This window comes from Monodelphis domestica, chromosome 1 (genome assembly GCF_027887165.1).
Source record: "Monodelphis domestica isolate mMonDom1 chromosome 1, mMonDom1.pri, whole genome shotgun sequence".
Classification (NCBI taxonomy): domain Eukaryota; kingdom Metazoa; phylum Chordata; class Mammalia; order Didelphimorphia; family Didelphidae; genus Monodelphis; species Monodelphis domestica.
Genome location: NC_077227.1, coordinates 474,562,134 through 474,586,348, shown reverse-complemented (window position 1 = coordinate 474,586,348; position 24,215 = coordinate 474,562,134). Strand labels below are relative to the sequence as shown.

General features: G+C 32.9%; 1 protein-coding gene across 4 annotated transcripts in view; it reads right to left on the bottom strand.

Annotated features, from left to right (window-relative positions):
• CAMSAP1 (calmodulin regulated spectrin associated protein 1) overlaps positions 1 to 24,215 on the bottom strand; it is a 69,109-nt gene that overhangs the window by 7,811 nt on the left and 37,083 nt on the right. For 2 of the 4 annotated variants that reach the window (XM_007475331.3, XM_001373497.5), the window contains 10 exons: positions 21,807 to 21,948; positions 18,806 to 18,945; positions 18,603 to 18,699; positions 17,091 to 17,268; positions 8,685 to 8,776; positions 7,853 to 7,937; positions 5,054 to 7,508; positions 4,197 to 4,333; positions 1,655 to 1,863; positions 1,388 to 1,490 (listed from right to left, as the gene is read on the bottom strand). In XM_007475331.3, the coding sequence (XP_007475393.1) occupies positions 1,388 to 1,490; positions 1,655 to 1,863; positions 4,197 to 4,333; positions 5,054 to 7,508; positions 7,853 to 7,937; positions 8,685 to 8,776; positions 17,091 to 17,268; positions 18,603 to 18,699; positions 18,806 to 18,945; positions 21,807 to 21,948 (3,638 nt within the window). The remainder of the gene's footprint in view (positions 1 to 1,387; positions 1,491 to 1,654; positions 1,864 to 4,196; positions 4,334 to 5,053; positions 7,509 to 7,852; positions 7,938 to 8,684; positions 8,777 to 17,090; positions 17,269 to 18,602; positions 18,700 to 18,805; positions 18,946 to 21,806; positions 21,949 to 24,215) is intronic. The other 2 variants (XM_007475333.3, XM_056812709.1) reach the window with 1 other exon arrangement.

Below are 24,215 nucleotides of genomic sequence, written 5' to 3'. Positions count from 1 at the left end.
AAATAACAAACTGGGAAAAGGTGTTACTATAAAGCATCTTCTAAGGCCTCATTTCTCAAATACAAAGAGAACTAAACCAAATTTATAAGAACAAAAGGCATTCTCCAACTGATAAAGGGTCAAAGGATATGATACAGGCAGTTTTCAGATAAAGAAATCAAAGCTATCTAGTCATACGAAAAAGTGCTCCAAATCACTACTGATTAGCAAAATACAAATTAAAATAACTCTGATGTACTACCTCACACCTATCATATAAGCTAATATGACAGAAAAGGAAAATAATAAATATTAGAGGGGATGTGGGAAAATTGTGGCATTAATAGATTTTTGGTGTAGTAGTGAATGGATTTAATCATTCTAGAGAATTTGGATCTATGCTCAAGAGGCTATAAAACCGTGCATACCTTCTGATCTAATAATACCATTGTATTATCTGTATCCCAGAGATTTTTTTAAAGGGGGTTGAGGGGATGGACATAGTTGTACAAAATGTGTATTTATTTATATTTATAGCAGCTCTTTTTGTAGTGGCAAAGAATTGAAAATTATGGAGATGTCCATCAATTGGGAAATGGCTGAACAAGCTATGGTATATGATTGTTTGGAATACTACTGTGTTTTAAGAAAAGATGTGCAGGATGATTTCAGAAATATCTGGAAAAACTTATATGAACTGACACAAAGTAAAGTAAGCAAAACTGGTACATGGTACAAAAGTAACAGCAATATTAGACAACAATCAACTGAGAATGACTTAGCTAATGAACCAAGACAGCTCCAAAGGACTCATGATGGAAAATGCTTTCTAATCCAGAGAAAGAACTGATGAGTCTGAATGCAACTCAAAGCATACCATTTTTCACTTTATTTTCTTCAAGGTTTTTAAAAAGTGATATTTGTCTTCATCAATATATAACCTCTATCAAATTGCTTACAAAATCTAACAGAGGTAAAGGGAAGAGAAATAATTTGAACTTCAAAATGTGAAAAAACAAATATTAAAAATTGCTTCTACATATAATTAGGGGAAAATATTTCTGAAAAAAATAAAAGATAGAGCCTGCTTCATTTTTTATAAAAAATATCTTCTTTTAAGTCTCTTTCTTACTTATGTTTGATTTGCTAGATATATAATTCACAGATGGTTAGCTGGCACAGTAGATAGAGCACAAGGCCTGGAATCAGAAAGACCTATATCCAAATATGGCATCAGAAATTTCCTAGCTGTGTGACCTTGAACAAGTCACATAACCCCAAACTGCCTAGCCCTTACCACTCTTCTGCCTTGGAACCAATACTTGTATAAATTCTAAGACAGAAGAAAAAGGTTTAAAACAAAAACATATTATTCAAGGGCATAACCATAGTTTGAATTCCTCCTTACCGTTGGGAAGGAGTACCACCAGAATGAACACTTTCAGGTTCTGTTGTTGTTGCTGATGCCAAAGACAGACTGGAGCCAGACTGGGCACTACTTAAATTATCAGCTGTTTAATTAGGGGGGGAAAAAAAAGAATACAAGTTTTTTTTAAAAAGCTTTATAAAAACACATCTATAACTTTAGATGAACTATAAATCTATAATATATACAGCTGTAATTATCTAGACACACCTACCCACAATTATAAATTATACAGCAAAATTTGCTTACGGGTTGAAGAACATTTGGTTCCTGAATCACTGTATGACTCTTCCCGATGAACAGATTTTGGCCGTGGTTTTTTTGGTTTTGATTTTGGTTTACCAAGTCCTTGCTCTTCTAAAATCTGTTGTTGCTTTCTTCTCAAATATTCCTGTTTAATGAGTTCTCGTCGAGCTTTTTCCTCCTCTTTTCGTATCCGGTCTTCTTCAGCTTTTCGCCTGAAGTGAAAAAAGTCATTTTCTAAAATAAAAGTTGGTAGACACTAATAACAGAACCCAAATGAACCTTACCAAAATTCTTCCAGAGTTGATTATATTAAAAGACTCTTAAATGAAATTCACATCTCCTTTAATAATTTAATCTAGTATCTTGTTAGAAAACTTTTTCTTACACTCAATATATTCCTCATAGTGCAATTTAAGAAAAAATCAAACATTTTAAAAGTGCCTGCTTTGTGATTTCATAAAAAACCATTATGATACAAAACACTTTTCATATAAATAAAGTCATATCTAAACAACTAGAAGAATATTATTCATTGGTAGGCCAAGCCAATACAATAAAAATAACAATCCTACCTAAATTAATCTATTTATTCAGTGCCATATTAATAAAACTACTCCAAAATTATTTTTAGAGCTAAAAAAATAGTAACAAAATTCAGCTGGAAGAACAAAAGGTCAAGAATATCAAGGGAATAAATGGAAAAAAAATGTAAAGGAAGATGGTATAGCCATGTAAGATGACAAACTGTATTACAAAGCAGTAGTCATTTAAATAATCTCATACTGGCTAAGAAAGAGAGTAGAACAAATTAGGTATACAATATGCAGTAATAAATGCAGTAGTTTAGTACTTGATAAATCCAAAGATGTATGCTTTTGCAACAGGAACTCACTATCTCACAAAAACTGCTGGGAAAACTGGAAAAACTTATCACAAAAACTGGGGTATGTTTATCTCACACTGTATACCAAGGTATACATGATTTAGACGTAAAAGATGATACCACTAGCAAATTGAGGAGCATGGAATTGTTTAATTGTCAGATGTATGGATAAGGGAAGAATGAGAGGGAATGATAAGGGAATAATAGAGGATATAAAATGGATAATTTTGATTATATCAAAAATGTTAAAAGTTTTTATACACATACACAAAAACAATGCAACCAAGATTAGAAGGAAAGCAGAAAGATGGGAGAGAAATTTTATAACAAGCACTGTGATAAAGGCTTCATTTCTCAAATACATAGAGAACTGAATCAAATTTACAAGAATACAAGTCATTCCCCAATGTTTAATGGATTTGAACTGCCAGTTTTCAGACAAAGAAATCATGACTATCTCTAGTCACATGAAAAAATGCTCCAGTCAGTCTTGATTAGTGAAATGCAAATTAAAATATCTCTGAGGTATCACCTCACAACTAGGAGACTGGCTAATATGACAGAAATGGAAAATGTTGGAGGGATTCCCTCCAATGTAGGAAAATTGGGACATTAATGCACTAATGTATAGGTGGACCTATGAATTGATCCAACCATCCTGGAAAACAATTTGGAACTATGACCAAAGGTCTTTAAAACTATGTATAACTAGGTCTGTATCCAAAAGAGATTCTTTTTTTTTTTAAGGGGAAAAGGATCTATTTGTACAAAAAAATATTTATTGCAACTTTTTTTGTGGTAGTAAAGAATTGAAAATTATGGGAATGTTTGGGAAATAGCTGAACAAGTTGCATTATATCGTTGTAACAGAATACAACTGTGCTATAAGAAATGTTGAACAGGATGATGTCAGAAAAACCTGGAAAGGCTTACATGAACTGATGCTAAGTGAGGTGGCCAGAACCAAGAGAATGCTGTACACAGTAATAGAAATATTGTGAATGCTCATGCTATTCTCACCAATACAATGATCCAAGACAATCCCAAAGGACTCATGTTGAAAAAATACCATTCACCTCCAGAGAATGAACTGATGAAATCTGAATGCATACTGAAAAATACTATATTTTCCTTCATTTTTTTTGTTCAATTTCTCTTCCACAAAATGACCAATATGAAAAAAATTTTTTTACATTATTGCACATGTAAAATATGTATCAGATTGCTTGCTCTCTCTCAAGGAGGAGGAAAAGGGAAGAATCTGGCTCAAAACATTAAAAAAAACTTTATGATTAAAATTGTTCTTACATGTAATTGGGGAAAAATATTAAATAAAAAATTTAAATAATAAAAATAAAATGTTACTGGTTTTGTTTCTTTCTCTTTCTTTCTATTCTGTCCTCCATAGAGCTAAAGAATAAACTGGCCAACAGATTCTTTTTAGCAGCTTCTTTTTCTAACATCAAAGCATCAGAAATAACAGAGAAATGGGAACACAAAAGTTTTCCTCTCCTGACACTTCGATAGTACTATGGGAAGAACTTTGCTGTTTGTCTTTAGCAAGTTTTAATTCAGTGGGTCAATTATTTTACATTATTTATGACCTACAGAAAAATACTTCACATCAATTTTGTCACTAATGACCAAAATAGTATGCCTCACCGAGCTTCATCTCTTTTCAGTTCAACTTCGGCTTCCAGCTGCTGTTTCCGTACACGAGCTTCTTCAGCTTTGCGCTGCTGTTTTAAAAGGAAAGCAGCTCGTTTCTTGGCTAATTCATCTTCTGCTTTTTGTTCATCCTGCAAGTTAAATTTATCAGATATGACTTAAAAACAAAACATTTAAACAGATAAAAGCATATTCAAATTCAGCAGAGGAAAAATAGAAAATGACTTGGATACAGATTTAGATATACTGCTTAACCCAAAAATTCTTTTCATATTCAAAGAATGAAATAATATTTGATAGTAGCCATAAAAAATGATGACAAAAAAGGCCAACTCTTATTCAGTAGGCACTATTCAGAAGTTGAGTTTACGTCAAGTGATTCATAAATTAGAGATTTCAGTGACATGTATTAAGATTTTATCAAAACTAAGATTTAAAATAGATAAATGAAGAAATAGTGACCCATTAACTGACTCAGAACTATTCAGAGCCCAAGACTATTAATAAATGAAGCATTACACTAACAGTCTATACTTTTATGTTTCTCTTATACCAAGATCTGAGAATCAAGTTCATATTACCTCAAACATCTTCAAAACATCATGTAAAGTAGCAGAGAGATTTTACATATATAAGGAGTAACATTCTCTACTCTCCCCTCAGTCTTTCCACTTTTTCACCTTTCAAAAATGTAAATGAAGAGGATAGAGGATAGTGATATAGGTATTTTCTAGGTCCACTTACATTCTTCAAATAAAAATTCCTTACCAGTATAGACTGAGGAACAAACAAGAATTGTGGTTAAATGATAAAAGAATTACTTATTAGCAACATGTAAATAATGGGCTTACCTTAAAGAAAAAGCCTACACCGGGTTTCTGATCACACTCATTAATTAAATCCAAAGAGCTTTCATGGCTTTCCATTTCTCCTTCTTCATCTGGTGCTTTTAGGTCAGAGATGTCTACTTCAATGAGACTACCCTTGCTCCTTAGTGGTTCTTCTACAGGAACATTTTCTTTTCCTGAGACATCTGAAGAATTTAGTCCTGCTTCTTTTACACTATTATTCAAAACTTCTTTGCTCATTTGTTCAGAAATAATGTTTGCATCTTTGGAAGCAGACAAAACAAATGTCCTCTGGTTACTCTCATCATGAAGCCTATAACTATCAAAGAAAAACTTTTCTTGAGAATCATTTCCATGACTTGTGGCACTTTCCAAACAGGTTTCTGTGGGTGTTCTTGGATGATTATTTGGAGGGAAAGATCTTAAGTGAGGCACAGTTTCTACACTTGGTGTTGGAGTTTTTATACGGGAAGAACTTTGTTGTTTGTCTTTAGCAACTTTTAGCTCCGATGGTCGTGCTGAACGAGGACTACGACCTTGACCAAGACGAGGGGGTTTACGGTGACTGTTCATGCCAGTTGGAGAGAGGGGCTCAACAAAATGAATTGATGGCTTTACCTTCTGATCTTGGGAACTGTTTCTAGTATTTGGTGTTGGTACTGTAGGAGATTTCATAAGAAGTTGTTCTTGCTGTTGAGAAATCTTTAATATAGCTTGCTGAAGGGTACTAATGGTTTCATTTAGTTTTTCAATGGAAACATCACATTCATTTATATCTACAACTTCACCAACATTATCCTCTAAAAGAGCAGCAGAAAGCATCTTGTTTTTCTCTAATTCATGTATGGCAGCAGAGTCTTTTGTTTTGTGCTGAACAAAAGCCACATTTTCCTGAATCTTTACTTTTGCCATTTCTTGAGAATCACCAAGGAGATCATCTTTATCTTCTTCTTTTACAAGAAAATCTTCTGTTTTAGAAATTCCATCATCTAATTCTTCTCCATTGTGTCGAGAATATTCTTTTGAAAAGTGTTCTGGTTTAAGTGGTTGTGGAACAATGTCAGTCTTCCCCTTCTTAACTACATGAAGGAAGGCTGCTTTACCTAACTTGAGTCGCTGCCTTGCAGACAATGCCTCCATTTTCTTCTTTTGTGCCTCTATTGCTCTGCGTTTTTCCTCCAACTGCATATGAAGCTGGACCAGCTCAGAAGCCAAAAGATTAGCATGATCTTTATTTTGCCTGTTAGGACTCTGTTCTCTCTTTTGTTTCCATGTAGTCAGTGGAGCTGGACAGCTCTCTGATGCATCAGGTGTGGTTTTCTGGGAACTGCTTGTACTAGACTTTGCTTCATAGCTATTAAGTCTCTGAAGTTTTCTCTCTGCAAAACTAGTCATCCTAACACTTCCACTAGCCATAGAGACACTGCTAGCTTGAGAGATGGTACTTAAGCATGGACTTGAACGTCCACTTGCATCATCCTTATCTTCATGCTCCTTCACCTTCATGTCCTCCTGTAGCTTAGCAGATTCTTCTTCACCTACATATTTAGTTATAACTAAAGGAGGGCCCTCTCCAATTAAATCTTGTTCAGCTTCCTCAAGATCTAGGATATCTGAATCAGAGTCTTGCCTAATTATAGTCCATGTTGTTTCTAGGCCATGTGACTCTGTACTTTTTGCACTGCTATCATTTATTCTACTTTCTGTATCTTCATCAACCTTGGAAACATGAAGAAAAAAGCCTTCAGTAGATTGTTCCTGAGATAACTGTTCTACGCCACCACTAGCCAATGGCCTACATGTTTCTAATGAAACCTCTGTTGAAAGAAGTCCCAATCCTACTGAATCAGTAGTAGTAGAATCTATAGCTGTAGGAAATTCTGAACTAGAAATTGGAGTAAAAGTCCTATTCATATCATGATCAATGTGATTGCTATTAGTTTTCTTCCGTCCCAATAGCTGATGTCCTTCACTAATTCTTTTAGGCAAAAAACTCCTTTGTTTCCCTTCTCCACATTCATCTTCTTTATTAATAATCTGTTTTTCTTTAGCTGGTTTAAGTACTGCAGGCATCAAAGGTTCTAAGAAAAAACTATCAGGTTTACTTTCTAGGGATTCCACTTGTCTTTTAGGAGATCGAGAACTTGCCATTAAACTTGAGGCCCTAGAAGATGTACTCTGCAACTCTAAGTCACCACAGCTTGGAATTTCATCTGCCCTAATTATTGCAACAAGTTCTTCATCTTCATCCTCAATATCAACATTATTCAGCAAACTTTTCCCATTAGTCTTAATAGATGTGTTATGAGGTTGATTTTGGGGGGTGAGGTTAACAATATTAGACGCTAAACTATCTTTGCTAATTGATCGAGCCAAGCTAATACTATCACCAGAACCAGGATCCATATCACTACTTGTAGCATGATGCAGAGCAAATGGTGTTGGCTGAGACAGAGGCCTAAAAGAAGAAAAAAGTCAAATTTTAATATGTATTCAGGTGATATAATTTTATTTTAAAAAATTATATAAAATTATATAAATTATATAATTTATATATATATAAAATATATAAATTATATAAAATTATATAAAATATATAAAATAAAAAAAATTATAAAAAAAATTAAAATATCAAATGACTAGAAAATGCACAAGAACATGACATTTTAGGCTTCAAATCCTTCCCACAAGGAAAAGAAGACTAAAGTTATAACTCAAGTTAGTATAAGAAACATGGGATTTTTAAGCCCTCTGGAAACAGAAACTATGCAATTTTAAAAAGTTTATGTAATAAACATTTACCTGGGCCTTTTTTCTGGCCATGCAATTATTGCACCACGTGGCTGTCCATCAACTCGAGTTAATGAATTAGAACGATGTCGCTGATCTATAATTTGGATAAAGCATACAATGTTAAAAAAAATCATTCTACAATCTAAAATATCTAAAATGCAATAATCAATTCTCTAGAATAAAACAATATAAAACTCATTAAAGCAAGAAAAATGGTCTTTGTCAAGACAGTATGCCTTTCTACATTTTTTTTTAACAACATGAAAAGAGAAGACATTGAAACTGGAGGTTAAGAACACAGCAATTTATAAGGGGTTTCAATATGGCAGTAATTTATGATGGCTTTACACTCTCAAAAGTTTCAAGGCCCTGTTTTAAAGTGAGGAAACCAAAAGTTAACATGTTAACAACAAAAAGGTTAAATAATCATTTGTCAAAAACCACAAAGTAATCTAGTGGAACAAAGAGATTCCTATCTCTTGACTCCCAATTTTTCCATTATATCATACTGCCTCCCAACCAACATTTAATTAGTCCTTAAAAATATTCAGTACAACAAGTAAAATCCAACACTAAGAGATCCTTTCTTTAGGAAATGGCATAAATATCAATCTTTAAGAAATTGGAATCTTATGAAAACTGCTTATGTAATTCCATGTCAGCTCTTCACTATTTGTATTAAGTGTGCTATCCTTATAAAATATGTCAATATCTATAAAAAAATCAATAATGATTATAACTTAATTCTTCATAAAAATATATCAATCAACAATTTAATCACGAGGAAGAACATTAATGTAAAGTTATACAAGAGAAGAAAAAGATGAAAAACAAAGTTTACCCTGGTTGTCCTCCCCCTGGATGGTTTTCTGTTGTTTCTGTCTCAATGGCAATAAAGGATGAGATGGGCTAAAGGCAGGACTCCCTTTCCCACTAAATGGGGGGAAAAAAAGAGAGGGTAATCACTACTGTGTGCTTTTATTTTCAACTTAAAGAACAGATGAAAAAAGAAATGATGACAAGAAATATCATTTCCTATTCTTATCACTAAGTGGAACACAGACATGAACAAGGTATGACCCTTATTCTAGAGTGTTTTACAATCTAATCCAAGTTAAGCAAAAACAAATTAAGTTTAAATAACTCAAACACTTCAAAAGAATTTCAAATAGGATCTGAAGGCTGACACTGTCAAAATAGATGATACTCATTTCAAAAAAAGTCTGAAATTTAATGGTGAATATGCATCTTTAAGAATGCTCAAAATTTTATTATTAAATACATTTCCTCTACCCCACTTCCCAATAAAAATAAAACTTCCCAAATTTAATATATTCATCCTCTTCCCTACAAATATAGTTTTTAGACAACACCACAGGTGGTTTCTATAGAATATCAACTACTAAAACTTAAGTTTTCATTTTCAAGTAGCAATTAGAGATATTTAAGACATCCAATCTCAATTGTTTGAAGAGAATTCTTTAAATAGAATTTATTAAAATATAAAATATAAAGTATGTTAATTTGTCCCAAATAATAATTATTTCTACTTAAAAAAAACATGCATATAGAAAAATAAGGGAGGAAAGTGTTCTAAGAATCAACTTTAAAAATATTGAACGAAATCGTATTCAAAATGTGAAGTCACTGCTTTAATCCTTCACTTCTTTTCTTGGCCCTCCAAAATCCACCTGTGCTGCATAGATAAGATGGGAGTGACCAACTCTATTGGTTCTAGTGACACAGAAGACAACCAAGCCTTGCCATCCGACCTACCACTAGTACCTAAGGTCCTCCATCCTTTACCATTTGTAGTCTCTTATATACCTTCCAATCAGTCAGCAAGCATTTAAGAGATTATTATATGCCAGTGTAAGGTCAAGGCCAAATAGAATGCCCTAATCCATGTCCCCAAACTGTTATTTTATTTCATAATATAACTTAAAGGCACCCTAAACCTTGCCATTAACCATGCCACAGACCATTAGGATATCTGTACAGTTTCATTTATCTTGCAACTAAACTTTTATATATTATGTGCACAAATACAATGTGAGCTCCTTGAAAACAGGTATGATTTCCCCCCCCTATTTATATACTCAGCATTTAGCAGTGTTTGGCACATAGTAAGTACTTAATATTTTTTATTCATTCAGTCATTAAATGATTTGCTATACTATTAGAGGATCTGAACCACATCATTTGATGTTTCTTATAAATGAAATCAGAAAAAAAAAGTTGCAACTAATTTCATGGATAGTTCCAAAGGTCCTCCCTTAAAAAGTAAGAGTCAGTGGAATTGTTTTCAGCATGTACTCAAAGGAAAATATTATTTATTTAATGAGACAGTGTTCATAAGAAGCATAAGCAAAAAAGATCATCATATAGATAATTGCAACTTACACAACATATATACTGATGCACAGAAACTTCAATGTAAATCACTCACAGTGTCAAGTACAATAAGATGGGGAGGAAAATATTTGGAAACTATGATTCCAAAGTTGTGAAAAAAGTTGAGACAACTAAGAAGCCTAACATATGTATAGCATGAATACACTTTTCAAAAAAGAAAATGGGAAAATGTAGGCTATTGCAAGATTCAGTATTACCAAAAAATTCAAATGGCTATTCATCATAGACTGGAAATCATCAGTTAACAAAAAGTGGAATCTATCTACAATCTATTTTCATCAAGGACACTATCAACATATTTAATCTATTTTAGAATCTGTAGTTTTAAAAAAGCAAGAGATGAACAGGAAATTGGAAAATGGCTGTCAGATCAAGTACACATAAAAGAAATCCCTGTGGGGGGTGATAGGTACTCAAGGATTAAACTCAAGAAGTCTTCTCTTTCTCACATCACCACAGTATGCTTCTCAGTATTTATCACATACATCATTTCAATGGGGATTTTTTTGTGTTTCCACTCCTTAGCTATCACAAAAAGCACTGCTACAAATATTTTGGAGTACATTTTGTACAATATGCATTGCAGTCTTTTTTGGAATCTAAAAAATCTTTAGGAGAACAATCCACAGAGGTAATCAACAAGATTACAAAATAGTCACTTTCTGCCAGTGTCTTTTTGATACCTCATAATTTCAAATGAAAGAAATTATGTCCTAAATATAACTATATAAATTAAAGTTGAATTCCAAAAGACAGAATAAATTTCCCCTCCCTCAACACACATACATATCATGAGTTAACTTTGATACCCATTTCCTGCACAACTCCAAGTGTACATCAAAAGGGATAGAAGCAAACCATTAGGCTCATCACTGAGGATCCTAAAATGTCCTAAATTTTCAGCTACATTGATATTGCCTGAATTACCTCCATCCAACAAGAAACAGCAAACACTGATTCTGATCACTCCCATGAATAGAAGGAGAAATGAGATAAGCTAAAAATGTGCCATAAGCAATAGTACAATTACAGGCTAGAGGGAAGCAGTTTTGGGCAAGTCAGATGACGTCCATCAGAGGTCTCTACCCTGAGTAACCTCAGCTATCTTTATATACTCCAACACAAATGAAATAAAGAAACCCTACTGTCCATCCTCAAGGATCAATATATCAGTGGAAGGTAGGGGCAAAAAATAGTAATGAAAAAATACATTGAAAAACCCTACATACAGCAAATAAAGCAACCAAAAGGATATCAAAACCTTTAGGAAGATTAAGTAAACATTCAGAATAAACCAAAATACATTAAACAAGTAGTAGAATATAAAGGAAAGTGAATCAATATTGCTTATTAAAAAAAATAGAAACTTTATTCACTTCCACTTACCCTTTAATCCAACTATACCAGTCTATTCATTATTTCTTAAACTTGACATTTCATCTCCAACTACACCTTTCATCTTATATGCCTAGAATGATTTCCCTCTTCACCTCTACCTCCTCATTTCCATGGTCCAAATTCAAGATTCAACTGAAATCCCACCCTAGACTGGAAGTTTATCTCAATATCATTACTGGTTCCATCTGAGATTACTTTCCATTTACAATGCATAAATCTTATATGTAGTTATTTGCTTATTGTTTCACACATCATTAAAATGTGAGTTCCTTGAGGATATACCAGGTTTCTGCTTTTCTTTGTATCCCACTGCTAGTACAGAGCATGCATAAAAGATGACAGACATGTTAAGCAAATCAGAGGAACAGAAAAAAAAAGTTAATTTTTAGATGTATGGATCTAGAGGGAAGATTTCATGACTAAAATGGTGACAGAGATCATAGAAAATGAAATGAACAATTTTGAATGTATAAAATTAAGAAGTTTTTACCCCCAAATCAAATGCAGTTAAAATCAGAAGAGAAACAAGCAATTGGGAAAAATCTTGGGAGGTAAGTTTCCCTAATAAAGGTTTCCTATGTGAAATGTGTGAGGAATTGATTCAAATATGTAAGATGAAAAGTCATTCACCAATAGATAATAAATGGTCTTATTATATAAACAAATACTTTTCAAAGGAAGAAATCCAAGTTATTAATATTCATGTGAAAAAATACTACAAATATGAAAGAAATGTAAAAGCAACTTTGAAGTTGTATCACATATCCTTCAAGAGACTGGCTAATAGCAGAAAATGAAAATGATAAATATTTGTGAGAGTACAGGAAAAGGGCATATTAATATATTGTTGGTGGAGCTGTTTACTGATCTAACCATTCTGAAAAGCAGGTTGAAACCATAAAATACATAAAAAACTAAAAAATATTGTATACCTCTACTAGGCCTATGTCCCCAAATAGTTTTATCTATAAAAGAAGAAATGGATCCCTACATACAAAATTATTGCTAACAGCTCTTTTGTAATGGGAAAAAACTGGATACTAAAGAAGTGTCCATCAGTTGGGGAATGGACAAACAAAAGTAATGAACTATTATTGTGCTATTAAAATGATGAAGACAGTAGTTTCAGAGAAATCTGGGAAGATCTGTATGAACTGGTGCAAACTGAAGTGAGCAGAACTAGGAAAGCAATTTATATAACAACACTATAAGGACAATAACTTGGAAGGACTTTCCTCCCAAAAGTAGTCTCAAACATATGTTAAGATCATATTAGAATTCTTGATAATGAAACCACAAAGACAACTGAGGTCAACAACCTTCTGATTATTAACACCAAGAGAAATACAAAACAGGGAGATGCAGAGCCAAAATGGGTCAGGTTGGGGACAAGGATTCCTACCAAAAGTGAACATGCCTGACACCTTTTTGCAAATAACACTAGGCCAATTATATCAAGCCCAGATCTCTGTTAATTTTTCAATTAGATCTACAATCAATCAATCCAAACATATCACAGTAGACAATCTATTCAATCCTAAAAATCCCCACAGAAAAAAGAAATGAATGCAGAATGTTTGTTGTCCAATCAATCGAACAAGTCTTTATTAGGTACCTATTATATGTCAAACATTGTTCTAGGTCCTGAGGATACAAAAGTTAAGTAGTAGTAGTAGTAGTAGTAGTAGTAGTAGTAGTAGTAGTAGTAGTAGTAGTAGTAGTAGTTGTTACAGTAGTAGTAGTAGTAGTAGTAGTAGTAGTAGTAGTAGTAGTAGTAGTAGTAGCAGCAGCAGCAGTAGCAATAGCAATAGTAGTAATAATAATAGCTATCATTTACATAGGGCTTTCTATGCCAGGCATTGTACTGAGCACTTTTTAATTATTATCTCATTTGATCCTTACAACAACCTGGGAGGTATATGCTATTATTATCCCCATTTTGCATATGAGGAAATTGAAGCAAAGAAAGATTAAGTGACTTGCCCAAGGTCACAAAACTAGTAAGGGTCGGAGGCTGTATTTGACTCAGGTCTTCTTGACTCCCAGATCCAGCTTCTGTCCACTACAGTACTCATAACGAGCTTAGATTCTAGTGTCTAGGCCAGCGGTTCTCAACCGCTCAATTTGTAGCAATGAGAATACATAATGCATATCAGGTATTTACATTCTGAATCATAACTGTAGCAAAATTACAGTTTTGAAGTAGCCACCAAAATAATTTTTTGGTTTGGGGTCACTGCAACATGAGAAACTGTATTGCAGGGTCACAGCATTAGAAAGGTTGAGAACCACTGGTCTAACATTCAACTGGATAGACAGTCCACTGAGTTAGTCAACACAATCAATGCATATGAGGCACAAATATAGTAAACTGGAATTAAATGATTAGGAGAAAAAGACCAAACATTACATTTGGGAAATTACACAATGTCAATAATTCCAAATCTCCCTGACCCAATTATATTTTTAATATTGATATTCTCATTTGTAAGACTTCCGAGAATAGACTCATAAATATTCAAAAGAATTTCACCTGACCATCCTCACAAGGCCAAAAATATGTATATCTACTTTCCAGATTATTAAATAACTAGAGGGTCAATCTAAAGAGCTTATTCATCAGTATGCAATTATGGGAAACACAGTACAAAAATATGAATTGGACCCAAAATTAAACATGAAGCAAAAAGGAGGCTATGTTTTCAACAAACCACAAAGCTTCTTTAATAATCCTAAACTTTTCCCAGAAACAAAAGCCCATTTGCTATTCTAATGATGCAGCTATATGGATTCAAAACATGGAATATAATCACTAAAGAAATGAGAAATCTTGTCATACAGAGCAATGGAGAGGCATATAGTATGTATACTGAATGAGAAATGTTGCATGAGAACACGAGTAAAGTCATTGGGGAAAAGAGTTATCAAAAATAAATGAAGGTTATGTGTCACGATGACAACCTAAGTGGTTCCACCATTGAGATCCTTATGATACCAGGAAAAAGTGAAGAATCCCAGCATATTTGGTGAACCCCTTTTGTGGTATAATTAAAAAAAGATATGAATAAAAGTCTCACAGGATATGAATAACCAACACTGTTGGAGAAAACATCCAAAATGATGAATTCATAAACCCATCCCAAGTATTTGTATATTCTCTTGAGGATGTTATATGGATACAAATAACGAAATGAAACAATCTCCAAAGAATCAAAACTTTGGAGGTAACTTGTGAGAGAAGGAGGGTGTGAATTTTAAAACTATTCCACCCTAATCAGACCAGTCTTTAGAAGATCTGATTTAGCTACTTCCTGATCAATAACAATGGAGATGCTTGGAATAACAGAATCAGGTCTTGGAAAACCCACATTCTCCACCCTACTCAGTTTAAGATTTTGAAAGGTCTGCATCAAACTCGAGATTTAATTATCTGAGGAGATGACCTTCAACAGACATGTGCAAAAAAAGGACAGACCTCTGGGCTGTCCTAAGTCAAGCTAAGTCCTCATTGGTACAGATGAGAAGCAGAAAAGTGATGTAAAAACATCCATATAAAGCACATCAGTTTCTGCCTCTTTCTCTTTCCCTGGAGAGATGATTCTGGCTGGCAGTGTGCTAAGCGTTCTGACATCTTGGAGTGTTGGATGGTGAGTTTGCCCTGGAGCTGATTTCAGGTTCAGGCATCTTAGCTAAGCCTCTTTGGAGGTCAAGCTGATTCTTCCCTCCTTCACACTCAAACCCTTACTTTCTAGATCTCCTATCTTCCTGCCTGGTATTAGCCCCTTCTTTCCTCCTTCTTAAAATCTTCTCTACTATATCAATTAAATCAGCATAAAATTTGGCAGCTGACTTGGATATTTTATTAATTGGGATTCACCCTTTACAAGGGAGAGAGGGAGGGAGAGAAAGAGGGAGGAAGGAAAAAGAAGGAAGGAAGGAAGGAAGGGAGGGAGGGAGGGAGGGATGGAAAAGGTAACCTGGTCATGCAATGACAGAAAGGGACAACAGATGGCAGCATTAGTATTAGCAGTCATTCTCAAGAAATGTTAAAAGAACATGAGGAAAGAGTACAGCAAATTAGGGAGCTTGACCATGGAACATTTGTGGGAGAATATCCAGATGATAGGACAAGGATGGGTTGCAATATGCACTCTTGAAGATAACATATCAAATAACAAATCTCCCAATTCTGAAGTATTTCAATAATCCAAATCATCTGTGATCTCACTTATAAAGAGTACTCCTTTTCAATGATGCAGATCACAATTCACGCATGCCTTCTCATCATAGATAACTCATAGATGTTCTCCTAAAAATCTACTAAAGGAGAGTTTACCTGATTTGTTAAAGGCTTTCCTCTTGTGCACTTAATCTTGCATGGTTATCACTAAGTCTACATAACTAGCCCATGTTTGTTTGTTTGTTTTCTGGTCATTCATTTCTCTCATGACATCCTATAAACTACTTCTCAGGCAGAATTTTTGGTTTGTAATGAATTTCAGCCTGTTAATACCCACAGTACATCTCTTCATTGAACTTTAGGTAAAATGAAACTTTACCTCTATTTTACTAAAATAGTACTTTAAAAAAAGAACTTTGTACCTGTCCTATATAAGCTAAATCATTTTGTATCATTTTAAAACACTTTACAAAAAGTCAGTTCACATCCACTAAAATGTTTTATGTCGTTTTCTTTTTTTTTTTAATCCTTCATCTTTCATCTTAGAATTAATACTAAGTTTTGGTTCCAAGGCAGTATAGTGGTAAGGACCAGGCAATTGGGGTCAAGTGGGGTCCAGGATCACACAGCTGGGAAGTCTGTGAAGCCATATTTGAACTCATGACTTTCTGTCTCTAGGCCTAGCTCTCTATATACTCTGAACCACATAACTACCCAAATCATCTGCTTTTTTTAGAAAATGATGGATTGTATTTCTAATCCTAGTGATACTTGAACTTTACATACTGTTATGGCCAGTATTTTTTTTTTAACCCTTACCTTCCGTCTTGGAGTCAATACTGTGTATTGGCTCCAAGGCAGAAGAGTGGTAAGGGCTAGGCAATGGGGGTTAAGTGACTTGCCCAGGGTCACACAGCTGGTAAGTATCTGAGGCCAGATTTGAACCTAGGACCTCCCATCTCTAGGGCTGGCTCTCAATACACTGAGCTACCCAGCTGCCCCCTGTTATGGCCAGTATTACAAAATACCTCCACGTAGACTTATCAAGATTATTTCTCTAATCTTTAATTACAATATTTTTCCCCTCATAGAGGGCACACGCGCGCATACACACACACACACACACACACACACACACACACACACACACACAAAATCACTGAAAACAAATCATTATTTCTTCAAAAAAATTTCATAAATACCAAGAAAAGAAAACTAAGATGGTGAATTCTGGGGACAGAAAGACAGACTTACAGATAGTCAGATTCTTCAGGGTGCAGGTAATACCTGTTGCAAGCTTCTGGTGGCAGTTGAACTGGAAGCTGTATATCTGCTTGACCAGAAGTACCTGGGCTTGACATGAAACTTCGTTTAGTAGCATTGGAAATAGGAACAGGAGGACGGCTGCTTTTTTGATGTAAAACTGTTTTAGCTGTAGAAATATTTATTTTACAATAATATTAGATTACTAAATATATAAGAAGAAAATGTTATAAAATAAAATGCCATGGACAAAATACTTCTGCTCTAAATTCTACTTCTCTTGAAAAATATCTTTAAAACTCATTACCTGAGTACATCATTTTAGCAACAAAAATACCTATTGATATAAAAAAATTAAAGATTATATTTTCTAAAAAAGAAGAATAACAATCCTGAATAAATTAAACTTGGAAAACATACTTCAATCTTGATTTTTAACATTCCACCTCTTTTATGGTTAAAATTTCTGTAGAATTATATCAAAATAAAAAATATGACATATACTCATAAAACTCCACAATCTTAGGGATCTTCATATAGTCCATTCCAAAACTAGTTCCCAAAGCCAAAGAATCAAAATTCTATTTGCTTTTTACTGCTAGAAAGAAAAAAACAAATTTGGTCTTATGATGACTTAGCTTAAGGAAATGTAGATTTAGGTAAAATGGTCATTCAAGCCAAAGCTTCTTTAAAAAAGTGAAATAAGGGAAGGAGAATGGCTTTGTATGATGACTAGTCAGGAAGAAAAATACCAGCAAAGGAAACAAAGAAAAATACTAAAAGAAACAACATTATTTTCTGTGGTAGTGGGTACTCAAGAGTATCAAATGCTACAGAAAGATGAAGTCAGATGGGAAAAAATCCATTGGGTTTAATTTGAAGTCTACTGTAGATTTGGGAGAACAATAGAATGGGAAGTCAAGTAAATTGATTGATTTTTTCACTTCCTTTTTTTAATCCTTACCTTCTGACTAAATACAAGTATTGGTTCCAAGGCATAAAAAACTTTAAGGGCTAGGCAATTGGGGTTAAGTGACTTGCCCAGGGTCACAGAGCTAGGAAATGTCTGAAGCCAAATATAAGACCAAGAACTGCCTGTCTCCAGGCCTATCCAGTGAGCCACCTAGCTGCCCTGGACTGACTTTGCATAGCAAAGTAATTTTTAAAGAAATAACTAAAAGTAAAAACGTTCCCTGTGCAAGAAAACAAAACAAAACAAAACCAAAATTCAAATAAATTTATTTCATTCAAACTACAAGTCTATGGGAATAATAAGCCAGACTCCTATAAGAGATTTCAACAATCATTATCATAAAATAAAACTTAAGATTTGGACAATAATGAAAATTTTAAAAACCTCCGATGGAATAAGTTCACCAAAAAAGTAGCATGGTTATCAAAATACCTGCAATGAAAAAGGATAGTACACTTGACAGGTTTTTCTTACTACTCAAGGAAAAAAAGTAAATATAGACTTATGTTTATCAAAATTTAATCACTTACCATCTTTTACTTCTTGAATATCCCTTGGTTGTACAAAATCTGGCTTTACATTCTCAAACCACCAGAACAATTCCGCAATAAAAACCATAAGGTTTGGCTTAAAGAATAAAATATGGATAAAGTAAGTGATTTGTTTGGAAACGAAGTAGTTCCCTAACATAACTGTATTAATTAATAAATATTCTTCTGTAGTAAATCTTTACCTTTAGCACTAAAGGAGCATACAGCATATCTTCTAAGGTGAGATAAAAGCATTTGTTTAGGTATTCATTTGAGAACTCTCTCAGAAGTTGAATATTATATAAACTGTCAGCTATTGATGTTACTTCCTTCAGACATATATCTGGTAGGGAAAAACAAAATTGAAACTTACTGCAAAGAAAAAGCCCAATATAAATCAATTATGTAATTATTAGTTAATTACATGGCTGTGAAAAATGCTGCAAGAAAATCAATACTCAATATTATTAAATTATTAAGAATTTTTACAGTAACAGTAAACCTCTAGTACCAAGTAAACCTTCCAAACTCTTGTTAGCAATACTCATGATAGGAAAAAAGAAACACAAAGAAAACATGATGATTTAGAATGTAAAAGCTAACACTGACAAATACTTGCAATTACTTGGGAGGCTAATGTCTTCAAAATAGAAATTAAAATTTGTCTTCCATTACTCATATGCCATGTAAAATAAGAATCTTATCCTATAAAATTTTGGCATACATGTGCAAAAAAAAAGTGTCCTCAAATCTATTTTTATGCATTTTTAAATGGAGAAAGTTGACCAAAAATTCTTAAAAGTCTCTCAAATCTACTCAATGATGACTGGGGAACTATCCTTAAATGTAGATAAACATCAGGGAATAACATCTATGATTGAGAATAAAAGTGACAAAAAGATAATTATATATATACATATATATGCATATATATGTATATATATATATATGTTTCATGTTAAAATAGAAATCAGAAATAAGTTTTTTAAATCACATTTTCCAAGGACACATTAAAGAAAAACCCACTTTTGTAACAATGTGCAAATTGTAAGAAAACATATCAAATCCAAAAGAATCTTATTTTATAATCGAACAAAATTGTTTCTAAAGGGCTGATAAACAGTCCAAATCTGCACTTTAATACCTCATTTTTAACTTTTTTAACAAGTTTGTTTTTTTTAATTTAGAATATTTTTCCATGGTTACATGATTCATGATTTCCTTCCTTCCTTCCCTCCCCTATCCCAAAGCTGACAAGCAATTCCACCGGGTTATACATGTATCATTGTTCACAACCTATTTCCATGTTATTAATATTTGAAGTAGAGTAATCTTTTAACATTAAAACTCTAATCATATTTCTATTGAACTACGTGATTGATGCTATGTTTTTCTTCTGCATGTCTGTTCCCATAGTTCTTTCTCTGGATGTGAATAGCATTCTTTCTCATAAGCTCCTCTGGATTGTTCTGGATCATTGCATTACTCCTAGTAGAAAAGTCTATTAACATTTGATTGTGCCACAATGTATGAGTCTCTATGTACATTCTCCTGGCCCTGCTCTTTTTGCTCTGCATCAATTCCTGGAAGTCTTTCTAGTTCATATGGAATTCCTCCAGTTCATCATTCCTTTCACAGCACAATAGTATTCCATCATTATCAGGTACCACAATTTGTTCAGCCATTCCCCAATCGATGGACACCCCTTCATTTTCCAATTTTTTGCTACCACAAAGAGTGTGGCTATAAATATTTTTGTATAAGTCTTTTTCCTTATTATATCTTTAGGGTACAAACCCAGCAGTGGTATGAACTGGATCAAAGGCTAGGCATTCAGGCATTCATTAAAAGCCCTTTGCACATAGTTCCAAAGTGCCCTCCAGAATGGCTGAGCCAATTTACAACTCCACCAGCAGTGTATTAGTGTTCCAATTTTGCCACACCCCCTCAAATATTTATCACTTTTCTTTGCTGCCATATTGGCCAGCCTGTAGGTGTAAGGTGTTTTAATTTGCATTTTCCTAATCAGGAGGGATATAGAACACTTTTTCATGTGCTTATTGATAGTTTTGATTTCATCATGTGAAAACTGCCTATTCATGTTCCTTGACCATTTATCAAGTGGGGAATGGCTTGATTTTTTGTAAATTTGACTTAGTTCCTTATATATTTGGGAAATTAAACCTTGGCAGAAAGTTTTATTATAAAAATGTTCTCTCACTTTGTTGCTTTCCTTCTCATTTTGGGTGCATTGGTTTTGTCTGTACAAAAAGTTTTTAATTTGATATAATCAAAGTCATTCATTTTACATTTTGTAATGTTCTCTATCTCTTGGTTGGTCTTAAATTCCTTCCTTTCCCACAGATCTGACAGGTATACTATTCTATGTTCACCTAATTTGGTTATGATTTCACTCTTTAAATATAAGTATATAATATAAATATAAGTCACATACCCATTTTGAATTTATCTTGGTATAGGACTCATTTTTAACTCAAGAAAAAAGTAGAGGGGAGGCTAGGTAAATAGAGAGTCAGGCCTAGAAATGGGAGATACTGGGTTCCTAGCTATGTGACCCTAGACAAATCACTTAACCCCAAATGCCCAGTCCTTATACTCTTCTGCCTTGAAACTTAGTATTGATTCTAAGAGAGCAGATTAGAGTTTTTTTAAAGTAGTTTAAAAACAGAATATCAAATAAAATAATAATAATGACTGTCATATTTCTCATCTATAAACTGAGAATGATAATACTATCTTACCTGTTTCACAAAGTCCTTGTAAGGAAAATATTTTGAACAAAGCAGATCACATGTAAATGTAAACTGTTATTATTAGGACTTCAAAGATGAGATTTTTAGATAAGTCATAATTTTGGCTTTTTGTCTTGTCCCAAAAAGAAATACCATTGCTTTAAAAATAGGAATAAAAATGTTTAGGAATTATCAGAAACCCTGATGTTTCTGTTAAAAAAATCAAAAGAATTCAGACATCTGAAGGGAGCTTATATGCCAAGATCTATAAAAGTCCAATTCTTTGAGAACACATCTAAATTAACATCTTCTCTTCATCATTTCATCCAAATCTTTTCAGAAAAACAAGTCTGTTTGTTAGACAAAATACTGAAAAACATATGCCACTCCTAACTAAATCTAGATCCATTGCCTCTAATTTGCTTAAAGGAAAAAATATTCTTTAACTTACCATCTAATTTCATTTGTTCTGGGCAATAATAGTGTATCACAGCTAAAAGAGCAGCACCATCACTGCCATCTTTCATTAGATCTTCCAGCAATGGAAAGTAGGGTAATTGTCTATTTGAAAGATGCTCTCGTCGATATCGAACCTATATTTAAGAAAAGAAAATTTGATTTCATATATGAGGATTTTTTTTCAAATGTATACACACAAGTCACAATGTCCTATGCAATTTGGCATCGCAAAATACACAACTTATATTTTCTACGCTGTTTAAAAGTATTATGGCAGAATCATTCAAATTCCTCAAAACTTAGCAATAAGCAGTTTTTATATTAGAAAATGCTAACAAAACATGAACTACTCTTTACCTGAATAGCAACAAATAAGAGTATTAATATATAGTTTCAAAAAATTTTAAGATAATGTAAAGTTTTTAAAAATATGTATATCAAAAGCAATTAATTACAAAGAAGTAACAACAGTTACAATCTGTGGAAGAATACTAAAGAAAGCAATTATTTTTAAGTTTTCATACAACTGCATTAAGAAACTATGGTCAATTACAATCCATCAGCAACCTAAGAAACTGCTTGAGACCTAAGAAATTGAATATCAGGTTTATGCAGACACATATATAAATAAATTTGTGGAAAAATCACAACTATGTTTAATTTTTTAATATTAAACTACAAACTAAATACTATTTTACTTAAGATTTTCATGTGACCCACGGTACAATAACATCTAGTTTTAAAAGGTTATTGCTACTCCCAATCAATTTTCCTTAACAGTTCAAGTTGCAGGCAATCTCAAGGTCTACAATAATTATGAATTCCCAAGAAAAATATAGACAAACCCAAAGCAAGAGTGGTTATTACTTAGTAAGAAGTAATCATTCTCACAATTATCTCTAAATCACAAAAAAAATACAACAAATATTGTGAGAATTGTTTACATACTAAAGTTTTATACATTTAAAAAAAACAAATCTGCATTTCAAAACAAATTATAACTTGCTTTTCCTAATCTTGAAGCACTCTATAGCATAAGTAATGTGAATCATACTGTACCACACAAGCATAATCCATAGGTTCCAGCATGCAGTATGATATAACATGCAACAGATCAGACTTACACAGAGAAAATGAGACACATACGATGATGATTATTCAAACTCATGCAGGAAATCAAAAGGTTTTATCCTCTAAGGAAGGATAAGATGTGGCTATTAAGTAAGTTTGCTATTCAGTTAGCTGTTTAAGGAATTTAGGTTAAATTAATAAGAATAAAAGGAATGTGACTTTTAATAAATCCTCTAGGATTTTTGTAACTTAATGTAAAACTTTGGCACCTGCCAAATTTTATCAGGAAACTTTCACTTACCATCTATCAATAATTTTTTACACAATTATATGTAAAAACAATTTAAACTTTTTTTTTTAATTTTGAGTTCCAAATTCTCTCCTTCCCTCCTTGTCCTCCCAAAACCTTGAGAAGGTAAGCAATTCATCATCAATCAATTTTTAAGAGATACCATACAAGTAATATTCATAATGATGACTTATCTAATGAAATGAAATCTTAGGTATAAATTTCATGTTTTCAATATATATTATCATTATTTGGAATCTTATTACTTTAATACCTATAATTTTATGTGTATTCACTGAAATTATTTATATGTCAGTCTTTGTCTCTGAGTATTTAAGAAGATAGGAAAATTTAAATGTTCTTAAAGATATTACCCCACAAGTAAAAATACTATTGCTAAAGTGAGTGACATAAAACATGTTAACAAACATATGAGTATTTAATTTCTATTTAGAAATCCTAAAATAATAATTTGGCAAAAACATTAAGGTAAAGCAGGTAGAAAAATCAAGCTGAATGCAGGCAACCTTCGTCTTATAAGATGTTATAAAGTTCATTTTTAATTCAAATGTTTGGAACACAGTAGGCAACTAATTCTTTTAGCAGAAATAAGCCTTACCCTCCTCCAAATTCTCATATTACTTTGTGTCTTTTGTGCTACATTATTTTTTATTATAATTGTTTGCATTACAAGATTACCTCCTTAGTAGATTTTAAGGAAAGCTAGCCTTCACCTAAAAATCAAAATGGAAAGGAGGTAAGGGGGAACTGCCTACATATATCTAGCTGCTTAAGATAGAATATTCACAATATAGAAATTCTACTCTATTTCACTATAAAATACAGTAGTTAGGACATAAAATTCAAGAAAAAGAGTGGTCTACAAACAATAAATTCCTGTCTATCTGACAAAATTCTAGAATCAATATATTGTTAAAGAAATAGTAAGTAAACAAAAGAAGCAGGGATCACAAAGTTTTCAGCTCCATAAATAACAATGTCAGAGTAACCAAGAAAGGGTTATTAAAAATGATAAATCAG